At 36.2% G+C, this 12,318-nt stretch overlaps 2 protein-coding genes across 3 annotated transcripts in view; both read right to left on the bottom strand.

Moving 5' to 3' along the window:
* Positions 1-2,001, bottom strand: part of gng12b (guanine nucleotide binding protein (G protein), gamma 12b) — a 47,814-nt gene extending 45,813 nt beyond the window's left edge. Inside the window, exon 1 of one of the 2 annotated variants that reach the window (XM_026262943.1) lies at positions 1,682-2,001. The gene's annotated coding sequence lies outside the window, so the exon portion shown is untranslated. The remainder of the gene's footprint in view (positions 1-1,681) is intronic. The other variant, XM_026262936.1, reaches the window with a different exon arrangement.
* Positions 2,002-2,404: 403 nt separating this feature from the next.
* LOC113097661 (protein Dr1) lies at positions 2,405-6,104 on the bottom strand. The gene is made up of 4 exons (XM_026262925.1): positions 5,834-6,104; positions 5,357-5,730; positions 3,769-3,932; positions 2,405-3,606 (listed from the first exon to the last, which is right to left on the bottom strand). Exons 2-4 carry the CDS (start codon positions 5,574-5,576, stop codon positions 3,460-3,462), a joined length of 531 nt encoding a protein of 176 aa, XP_026118710.1. The 5' UTR covers positions 5,577-5,730; positions 5,834-6,104; the 3' UTR covers positions 2,405-3,459.
* Between the last annotated feature and the right edge of the window lie 6,214 nt (positions 6,105-12,318).

Below are 12,318 nucleotides of genomic sequence, written 5' to 3'. Positions count from 1 at the left end.
TATTGCTACACTTCATGGCAAAAATTGCACTGGTCTGCTAGACTTGGTTGAACAAAAATAAACAATATTTTGCTGCTTAAAGCTTATGTATTCAGTCATTATTCAATGGTATACTATAAATCCATGTGAAAAAAATTACTTCTCACTGTTCTCAGGTCAAATATTTATATGCGATTAAAATGTGATTAATTTCGATTAATTAATTACAAAGCCTATAATTAATTAGATTAATTTTTTTAATCGAGTCCCGCCCCTAGTAAAAACACAATATAAGTCATTATAATTAGTAATTATGACCCCACGGGATGCAACAAATGCCTTGTTTATAAAGGGAATTTGTTGGTTTTGTCTTGTCGAGATGGGACACACGGCATCAAAAGATGTTTAGGGGCGTAGCATTTCCATCACACGTTTGAGGCATTCGGCCAATCACAACACACTGGATAGCTGGCCAATCAGAACACAACTCGCTTTTCAGATCAATGAGCTTTGTAAAAATCAATGTGTTTCAAAAAGAGGCACAGAGGAGAAACAATAATGTACAGTATGTGGAAAATAATGTGTTTTTTGAACCTTAAACCATATAAAGACATTTCATTACACCAAATACACAAAATGTTTTTAGCAACATCATATGAACCCTGTAAAAGTCTTTTTAGAATTCGTTCACCTCAAAAATAAAGTTTTTTTTTTTTTTCTCAACCTCACATTATTCTGATCCTGTATTGTATAGACAAATCAGTGTTGTCTTGGACCCAGTGACTTCTATTATAGGACGAAAACAGTTCTTCCAAATATCTTCTTTTGTATTCCAAAGAAGTCAGGAAGTACTAAGGTTTGGAAAGACAAAAGGGTGAGTAAATAATGTCCCAAAAAAATGAGGTGGGGTGTACTATACCTATTTTCATGAGCTATAACTCCAACCAAAAAAGGCTTGTTTATTGGCCTTTCTTGTCAGAGTTATAGCTTATGAAAATAGCTATAGTTCTCCCCACCCCATTAAGCATAGAAAGCTGGTAAAGATTTAAGACCTACTCCTGACAAAACATTTCACAGAATTAACAGCCTAGAAACATCCATACAGCCATTGTTTCAAATGCTGTACTGTGTAAATACAGAGTATGATATTAATATCTTGTAGCAAACATTTCTAAAATAAATGAAATATAATGCCACTGACAGAACAGACTTGTTTAAAAGATCAATGGTGCAAATTCATCTACAGTAAGTTTACACATCTGGTTCATGTCAGTCAGAAAGAATGAGTTTGTTCTGGCTTTCTTCTGGATGACATGAACTATGTTCTTGAATTTCCTGCGATATGTCACATCTTGATTTGTTACTGCAGAACACTGATGATGATCATTGTTTCCCAAACATAAAGAACAGAAGAAAAGTAGCAGCTCCCATAAAGGAATCATTTCTTCATATCCAGATATAAATGATTCTGTATATCGTAAACAATGTAGCTGGAAACACATCCATGGCAAATAGATAAATCTGCCACAAATCTCAACAGCCATGGTAATAATTTTCTTATTGTTGAACATGGGCTTCTGCTTACAGCAACTATCAAACACATGTTTATCAACATTTACACGATTATTTACCCCTGAACAGTGCAGTACATATTTAAACGCCTTTATACATATTGTATACATGTTGTCAGTTTGACACTTACCGTATCTCGGCTGGGTTTAGTTGGGAGGAAAAAAACGGGAATAGAAGACCAGCCTTGGTGTAATACTTGAAAAACAGACCGTTCTGTCGATGGCAGTTCATAAAGTTCGCCTGTTACAACTGTCACCTCATTAACTTATTGTTATTCTTGACTTGAATGCTCTGAAAAACTGTCTCTGTTTATCTGATACAGTCGAACTCACAAAACGATCGACCTTTCACTTCTGTACGCGTAAATAAGGCGGAATGGTGGGAACGGTGGAGGACTGGAGCGCAACAGTTTCTCTACACGTCTTCGGCGTGAGTTTAATTACGAATTATACTATGGCAGAGGCAGAGCTTATGAATATAAATTAGGCCACGCTGACGTTGCCTGGTAACATTCGGACAGCGTCCAGTCACGTAAAAACTGTTCATATTCATGAGCAAAAGATTCAGCAAATCACTCTTGGCCACTAGGAGAACGCCAGATTGCGTCATTAATATTAATGTTTTAAGCCTTTGCCATAGCAGGATTATCATCTCTTTAGGAGCGCCATCTGTCGAAGCAACGTAATATAACCTCAACCGTGTATTTCCATTTTAAATTATATCAAGTTTTACATTTTCTGCATCTTTTCTTACTGTTGTCATTTAAAATCTCCATCAAGAACACTTCTTCATCAACACTTTAAAAGTTTTATTTAAAATACTGTCATTAACAAAAACAAAACAGAACACAGGCTGTCTATAAAACGGGTCGACTTTATTGCTTAGAGAATACAGCTTACAGCTTTTGCAAAAGGCATGTGAATACGCTTCTGAACTACATCTTACCAGTCATCACAAGATATGAATTAACCACACATTCACAACTCCAATTTTACACATTGCACCTGGAAAAAATCTGCTATCAAAACATTGTACAAAGTGAGAGTTACAGAGCACTCGGTGCGATATGCACCAAAGCGCCCACGTCATATAGAGAGGAAATACCATGAGCAGATTTCTGAAGCCTATCTGGTGACTGAATTTTCAAAGTTTTTCTATCTTTGGTTCTAAGGGACAGATTTTATACTGCACATGTAAATCTTTTCCTTGGAATACTGTTTTGAACACAGGGCAGGTAAAAGCCTATCTACACGTAATCTTTATCCTCACTTGAACTAAAAAAAAAAAAAAAGAACCAAAAAGCAACATCCTACATTACAAACCACATTCTCAGATCTCACTCGCAGAACAAAGAGAAATACAGAAGCGGGGATGAACGGCTGTAAAAATCATTTTCCAAAACATTTTCCCCAGATGTGTCTCTTTAAGCTATTTTACAAAGACAAATATAAGAGAAATACGCAAGTCACCTAAAACAGAATGCAATTCGAAACGCCGGCTCCTGAATTTAACCAATGACAATTAACATGTTGCGCCTCATGCCACATCACATGAGTTAACATCCTTCCCACACAGATACGGTGAAAATTATGCCAACTGCCTTCAATTAAATCAGGAACAAATGAGAAAGAAAAGAAGGATTCTCAAAAGCTAATAATTCTAGTTAACAAGTGAATCGAGTCAAACATAGCAACAAATCACAGGAGAATGCCCATGATTGCTCCTAAACCATCAGTATGAATTTATACTGGCGATCTGGGATTTATAAGTTTATATAGAAGAGAACACTGCAGAGGTCCCTCTCTGCTAAGGTTACAGAGAACAGAGTGTGTGTGGGAGACCGAACATGTCGGTAAATATATATATTTGTCAATCTATCTGTGTGCTTCGGTGAAAGCCTGCCGGGATTCACATGTCGTCCTCTTCATCTTCATCCTGGGAAGATCCGGCCTGCTGAGCGGAACTGGCTGAAGCGGCCGCTAGCTGTGCCTGCTGGGCGGCCTGCTGCATCTGTAACCACTCCTGCTGTGCCAGCTCAGCCTGCTGCTGCCGTGCCTGTAAGACAGCCCAACTTATCAGAAGAGCCACTTGAAATCACAGCGTTCATGCTGTTACACAAATACAAGGCATAAACTGGAAAGCCACCGAGCGGGAAGTTCATTTAAGCATCTTTGTGCACATTTCAAAATGCTTTTAAAGCTATTATAGGATTTTTACCTTGGCAAATAATTCCTGTTGTTGACGAAGAAGTTCTTCCTCAGGTATCCCAAGGTTCTCTAGTCGAGAGCTGGCCTTCCTCCGTTTAAGTGCTACAGTTTTACACTCTTGCAGAACATCTTTTACTTCTGTGATGTATGACCCAAAACCTAGACTTTCAAGTGCTGAGGAAAGATAAATCAATTCCCTGTTACATATAGCGGTAGGACAAAGGATCAACACATTTATGCTGTAAATCTATATCATGGTTTCAACACAATATTATCTATTCACGGTCTCTGCAAATCCAAACATAGTAAATTAATCTTTAGTTACACCAAGAACGATAACTTTAAAGATAACGATATTAGCGTCCAAACCAGTGAACGATATTGTCTGTTTTTTCTAAACACACATGCATCTGCCGCTTTAAATCCTCAAGCTCTTATAGCAGAATGGATTCTGATTGGATGTCAATGTTTATATCGTTCATCAGCTGGAAAAAAATCGTTCTGAAAATGATTCCAACGATACCGTTTCTCCATGCCTTTATCATTATAGTTGTAGTCTGGACTCTGCTATTCTTTAATATTGAGAAAATTTTTTAGAACTATATCTTTATCGTTATCTTTATAGTTATCGTGCTTGGTGTGAATAAGCCTTAAGACCTCAGAAGACCTAAAAGGTTGCAGGTTCAAACCCACAAAGGGACGACAATCCAATTACCATTGTGGATTTGATTAACATATTTAAAGGGAAAGCTCTTTTTTTTAACCCCTCATGTTGCTCCAAACCTGTATGACTTATTTCCTTCTATGGAACACAAGGATACTGGGATGATTTTTGAAGGACTGCATGAAAGTGTTTTTGTGTTATGAGTTTTGTTCATACAATTTAAAAAAAAAAAAATAATGCTCAACACTGCAAGAAAAAAAAAACTTTCCAAATTATCTTATTTTGTGTTCCAAAGAAGAATGAAGAGCATACAAGGAGTTTCATTATCGGATGAACTCCAACCAATCCAACCAGTTTAAGGTGTTCCCCCAGAGCATATTCAGCTAGTCTTCAAGACTGAAGAGACGAAAATTGCCCAAAACCCCTATAAATCAGTCAAATGATAAACCTGACCAGGAGACAAACGTAACCAAACTAGTTCTTCAGACAGTCTTAATGTATCAGCTATGTTTATGCATCTGGCCACAGAGTGAGAGCATCTAAGAGAAGCAGAAGCAGGGGTGTTTCCCAAAAACATCTTTAGCTAATCTAAAGCATCTTTAGGGGTCGTTAGTTCTGTTGAACTCTATTGGTAATGACAGAACTTGCGACCATAGTTGCTTTTGGAAACGCACCCCAGAGTTTAGCCTGGTTTTTCATCATGAACTGTATTGAAAATAAACCAATGACAGTGAATGGTGACGGAAGCAAACGTCCTATTTTGTGTACATCTTAAGCAAGAAAGAAATACAGGTTTTGGAATAACATGAAAATGAATAAATAACAGAATGAACTACCCTCCAACTCAAACTCACTAAGCAGACTATGAATATAACTCTCCAACACGTATCCAAATGGATTCATTAGCGTCTAGTGACCTCACAGCCATCCTCACCGTTTATAACATGTTCTGGGGATATAGTCTTCTTCTCGGATTTATTGCAGATCTCGTTGGCCTCGGATGAGACGAGGTGAATAAACTCTGTGCAGCAGTTCACCACCAGCTCTCTGGCATCGTTCGCCACTCGCACATTGGGAAGCGTTTCTTTAATCATTTTATTGATCGCCGCCCTCGGGATCGTCAGGTCATCGTCGGTGCCCGATGAAGAGGCCATGAGGGATGAGCTGCCCAGACGCTTCAGAGTTTGAAGGGAATCGAAAGCAGGCGAGGAAGTTCAGTGGACTGTTAATGAAACAACACCCACAGCGGCGGCTTTGTGTGGAGATTCAAATGATGCGGTCGGTTTCTTCTAGCAGATCACTAAAACACTGTCAGAGAGAATGTATACTTTTGCATATACGTTTGAATTCAAATTCAGGGAAAGAGTGTGAGTGTGTGACACACGGAAGGGAGGATGAGAGGAGTCGGTACCTTTCGGTCGTTCAGTTTACGCTGACTCTCCACATCCACACATCAGAGCTGCTTCTGCTGCTGTTCCTGTGCGCGTTCATAATCATGATTCAGCTCCGATCATTCATCCTCAAGCTGCTTGGATAAACTAACAGACACCTCGCGCGTTCGGCTAAAGCCCGGGGCGGATTTTTTAAAGCATTCGGAGCTCTTAATTCATTACTTCACCCACTCGGTTAGCGATCAACGAAATGAACCCCACCATGCAACACTTCCGGATATCCGGTGAATCTTCTGCTTGTTATTGTTTCGTAGGGTTGCTTGACACTGCCTCCTACTGTACGGAACGGAACTTATGAAATTTGATCTCGAGGTACTCTTGTACCCACAGCAACTCGAAATCCGTCAAACCATTAAACACTGTATATTGTATAAAGCCCTAAAATTTTGTTGGGAAAAAGTACAAAACTGAGAACGCATGATTAGAGAAAGTCACGTGGTTATAGACTATAGTTTTTGGTCCAAGCAGCCATGCAGTTCCTTGAACCTCGTGTTTGTTATTGTTTTCTTTTCTTCCTTCTTCATATGTTATGAATAATTATGTGAGATAATAGTAAAATATTGAGGCGATGCACTGCAAATTTTATCACGTTTAGGTCATTGTTTAGGTTGCTATTTACATAGTTCATCGTTACATGACGTTTTTATTTAGTAAAGTGCTGCGGGACTTAAAATAGAAATATACAAATTAATCAGAATTTGTGAAAACTTATCAAATATCATTTAATGACCCAGTTGATAAAAAAGTTAAATCAAGATTAAAATATTCCCTTGTTTTGCGAGACAGCTTTCAATGGTGGCTTTGGTAGTTTGGTCAGAGTGATTTGTTACTCTGCCAGACAAATTTGTACTTCTGCTCTTTGAGTTTCTAATTTAAGAATTGATTTAATTGATTTTTTTTTTTTTTTTTTTTTTTTTTTTGTTTGCTTGTTTTATTTTTAGAATAAATAAAAAGAAAATAAGTAGATAGAATAGGAAAATAATAGGGAAGGCTAGTGTTAGAGGCTCATTTTCAAATAAACATAAAACAATTCAATAGAACAGAAAAAGAGTAGAGAATACTTGTATTAAAGGCTCTATTATTTTTTAATAAATGTTAGAAAAGAAATAGAATTAGAGAGTGCTAGAGTTAGAGGGTCAAATGAAGATGAAAGAGATGTATTTTCAGTCGTTTCAAGCACTCAGCTGCTTGGATTGAGTTGGGCAGGTCGTTCCACCAGAAGGGAACAGTTAATGAAAAAGTCTATGATAGTTTTATCATAGGTAGAATGCAAATTGTTTGAATACACGAATTTCAGTCAAATGTATTTTATGCCATATTAAAACCTTTAACCCACTTGGAAAAATCAACCCATGGCAACAGTTTTAAAAGTAGTCAAATGCTGTGGAAAAAAAACTTTCGGACTTGGCACCCATGCATCCAAAAAGAGCTTATAAGAGGAGGCTGCAGACCTGGAGCTAGCAGATCCACGGCGCACAGTTTCACGCCCCTGTAGTTCCTTATGCGTCCAGTAGGTGGAGGAGGATACACGGCGAGCTCGAAAGTTTATTGATAACCATCCTGTCCATAAACATGACTGATTGAAAGTTGTTGTTTTTTTTGTTTGTTTGTTTTTTGTGTGTTAATTTGAATATAAACATTACATTAAGATATCAGATGATCTGCACTATACCCATAATTGGATCAAATGGACAAAGTAATGATACATGATGTGGCCTAATTATATTCACTGTAGGTTTTCATACAGAAGTGGATATATATATATATATATATATATATATGTGTGTGTGTGTGTGTGTGTGTGTGTGTGTGTGTGTGTGTGTGTGTGTGTGTGTGTTGTTAATTTACATAAAGCTACATTCAGATGTTAACCAGATATGGACCATCAATTAAATATTTATTTGATATTGATTTAATCATTTACTATTCACTATTGGTTTTCATACAACAGAACAGTGTCCTACAATGCATTTTATAAAGACAAAATTTCCAAGGGCCATTTGGCCCTCTGACAAGAAAGAAACAACTTTTTTGTGTATAACAATATTATTTATTTACACCATTTATTAAAAACATGAACTTGGATGACTCCTGTTGAAGAATCTCTTTTAGTTGTTGTTTGGTCCTCCTGTCAAAATGCTCCCGCTCACTGATAATTTTTTTTTTAACTAAAGTTGGATAGTTGTAGAAAGAAATGGTTATTTGTGAATAAATGGTAGGATGTCATGTGTGACATGTTTTCATTTATAGCAATAGCATTCTTACAGAAATTGAAATGTTACAGGATTAGTATTCAGATCTTATTGGTATGACCAGCAATAAAGTACAACAACTTTGTAACAACCTTTTAATGAAGAAAATAGAAAAGCTCACCTAAGGGAAATTGAATGGAGTGTTCAGCACGGTGTCTTCGTTATAGGAATGTGGCAATCGTTTCTTAGCTGTGGACCTAAAGATGTCTCTGTGCTGGTCATCTCCAAAACCAGGCTTTGATAACTATACAGGGAGACTAGAAGGAGAATCTCTCTTCAGAGTGACTTCAGTACCTGGGGATGCATAAGCAATGGTAATGGCCAGGGAGTATAAAAAAGTGCCCCCAAACATTTGCTTTATGATTCTGGAGTGATATCACCCTCTGTAAAAACAGCAAAAAAGAACAACCCCTCCAAATCACAAAGTTTAATAATTACTATTTTCTCATGAGCTACAACATGTTAAATCTTACACATAACAGATAATGATCTGGGCCGGTGGCTTCAGTTCATGCAGGGAACCAGGGACGTCATTATAGGCCTATTTATATATATATATATATATATATATATATATATATATATATATATATATATATATATATATATATATATATATATACACACACACAAACATGCTTGTATGTGAGTGCAAAGATTTTGCAAACGCAAGTTACAAATACCCTAGGGGCTAAGCCCCCCTGTCTTCCAAACCTAGTGGCGTCCCTGCCTACACCTGCTTTATACACTCTTCTGAAGCTGGTCTTTTAACTGTCCAAACAACACAGCTAAAAACTATGGGTGATGTGGCTTTTTCTTCTTTGGCTCCTAAATTGTTGAATTCCATGCCCTCTGAGATTAGGAATACAGAGTCCCTTAGTGTTTTTTAAATCATCTCTTAAAACATACTTTTTTAGGGTAGCTTTTATGTGATTCATGTGATTACTTTGTTTGTTATTATATTGGCTTTTTAGTTTTAGTTTTGTTATGTGTATAATTTCATATAAGTGCTTTGAGATGCTACTTTTAAATATAAAATAAAGTTTTATTATTATTATATTACATTGGCTAGCCTGGTCAATTTGTCTCATTTCCAAATGATGTCCAGATTGCCCACACCAAGCATGAGTTTTATTATTTTTTAACATTGCCCAAAACTATTAAACTGCCCATGATGCACTTATCCTGAGGAAGAGTGCTCTATAGAGTTCCAGTCTGATCAGGATAATCCTGTAGTTGTTTATTTATTTATTTATTTATTTATTTATTTATTTATTTATCAAAGGTTAAGATAACATTTTTGAACAACACATAGCTACAGACAATTAAAACCATGATTGAATGACTGGATCTAATCCAAAATGAGATTATTATTATTTTTTTTAACAACCCATGTTCAAGAAATGTTCTAAACTGACAAAATCCGATCAGTTTACCTTTAACAACTGGGCCAATAAGACAATTTATGTTATTTGAAGATTATGACAAGTGTGATGTAAAAAGGCAATGCCCTTTTGAGAGAACTGGCCACAAGGTGGTGCTATAACAAGATATATAAAAAAAAAAAAAACAATGTGCAGAATGCAGAACATTTTAACATTTCATTTAAAACATTTCATTTAAACATTTTATTGTTTCCTCTGAATTATCCTCAAGTGGTTGTGATCTAATGGCAACATGATGTTTGCTTTTTTTTCCTCACCTTTTCTTTATCCTTTCCCCGCATGCATTTGCTATATAGCTCTTCAACTCATTTTCTTCTTCCAAATGTTGGTAAAAGAATATATCAGTTTCATTCATTACATAGAGTAATTGGATAATATCCAAAAGATAAGAATACAATCTCTTCCCTCATGTCCTCTTTTTTTTTTTTTTTTTTTTTTTTGTATCAAGAAATTTATCCATATTAAGTCTGACAGATTAAATTTTGCTTGGTACTAGGCCTATATTTAAGGATAACTTAAAGTAGATTATAAGACTTCAAGATGACCAAAAGAAAGAGAGAAAAGATCAGATGAACAATTAATTTATTCAGAAGGAATAATTAGCACAGGCAACAACAAAACTATGCATTTTGCATAGTTAACTTTTAGCTAGCTGTGATTTATAATAAAAGACTGTACAATATTTGGTATTATGCATTATTGCATTTATTCACAAATAATGAAATTCTGAAATAATGACAACAGGTCAGCTGTCCTTGGAGGTATTCCAGAGAATAAGGGTAACATCATCGTTTCAAAAAATATACAGATTGGCTGTACTCTGGGACCCTGTTTCACGCTTTCAAAATGCAGGATCCGTCTGGAAAAACCCCCAATCTGATACAAAGATTTTTTGTATATGCTACAGCTAAATGCGTCTTCATGTGGACTGGGCCTTATTGCCATATAAATCCTGAATTTGGCAGTCGGGGCAGCTGTGGCCTAATGGTTAGAGAGCTGGACTAGTTACCAGAAGATTGCTGGTTTGAGTCTCGGTGCTGGCAGGAGTTGTAGGTGGGGGGAGTGAATGAACAGTGCTCTCAATACCATGACTGAAGTGCCCTTGAGCAAGGCACTGAACCCCCAGTTGCTCCCTGGGCACTGGATATATAGCTGCCCACTGTTCATGGTGTTTTCACTTCTCACTCCTGTGTGTGTGCACTTGGATGTGTTAAATGCAGATCACCAATTCTGATTATGGGTAACCATACTTGGAAAATGTCATGACTTTCACTTTTTTATAACTTGTAGAATGTGTGCGATTAATTGGGTCTAGAGTTAAGGCTGGAATACACAACATGACTTTTTCAGTCTGGACACACTGATGCTAGATGCTGAAAGTCAGAGCCAGCCTGCAGGTTATCGGCAGTCAATGTTGACAGATTTAAAAAAAAACAAGAACCAAAAAAACAAAAAAAACAAAAAATACCATATGATGGCCAGATTGAGCACAGTCTCAGTTGTTTTATTTATTATTATTATTTATTATTTATTATTTTTTGTATGTAGTATGTTCTTGTAATGAGACACACTTTGAAAATGCTCAGTTACTTAGTGTATGATGCTCAGGTTTTCTCAGTAACCATTTACAAGTTAATAAGTGTATGATGCCTGGTGTTTTTGTGAAAATTCAACCTTTATCAACACAAATATATTTTCAGCAGAGTGTTGAATCCTTGAAACAAACTCCATGAAAACAAATGCTAAGAAGAAGCACATATTGCTATAACATTATTTTTCTTTCTTCCTTTCTTGGTAGGCTACTCTACTTGAGGGATGCAGAACTGATGCTAAATAAAGATATTATGCAAAGATATTATGGCTATTTATTTATTCATTTATTTAAAAGGGACAGTGCATATGAATGAACATAGCTTTCAGTAATGTACTGTACATATGCCATAGTTAGCCCCCAGGCTATTTTACATTTTTAGTCCCCTGTGAAGTCTTCAACAATACCTAGTAACACAGCTAATCATTTAATTTAAACATGATTCGACTTAATTTAAAAGACACTACATGCAACAAACAACATATAAGAAATGCCGCAGTTAGCAACAGGGCATCTAATATGGCATACTCATACATGACGGACACACACATATACACATACACAGTAAAGTGCTACTCAAAGTGCATTAAGTGCATTATCAAATTTCTTAAAGTGCTATTAGATGCTGCCAAGTGCTTGATCTAGTTTGGTATACATACAAACACTTATAAAGTAATAAAATGAACCTTACCCATTTATCTTGCATCAAGGAGCAAATCTAGACATTTCCTGCCCATATACAGTATGTATATAGATTTTTTAGGGATAGCAATTTTACTTCCATATTGGTGTGATGTTATCTCATGTGTACGTTAGTTGTATTTTTTTAATTAATAAATTATATAATATAGAAATATTTAGTATTATAATGCCTTAAAATGATAATATCAGGCCTTATCTTTGCTGTCACGCCCAATGGCGCCTCAACAAAAAGGCAAGAATTCACTGAATATCTATGAGGCTGAGAGGCATTTTTTCTGAAGTTAAACCAACCCTGGAACATATCCTGTTCCAGAACGATTTATGTTTAGAGAGTAATTTGCTGTATACTGCATAATACCATGCAATTTCCTCAGTTTTTTGGAACCGTCAAACTGGCTTAACAAAATTGTTAAATCGTTTTCTGGAATACCCCCAGGTCTCCAGCAGTATATTCT

The sequence above is a fragment of the Carassius auratus genome, chromosome 6 (assembly GCF_003368295.1).
Source record: "Carassius auratus strain Wakin chromosome 6, ASM336829v1, whole genome shotgun sequence".
NCBI lineage: Eukaryota > Metazoa > Chordata > Actinopteri > Cypriniformes > Cyprinidae > Carassius > Carassius auratus.
Note: the sequence above shows the minus strand (reverse complement) of the source record. Positions and strands in the feature narration are given on the sequence as shown.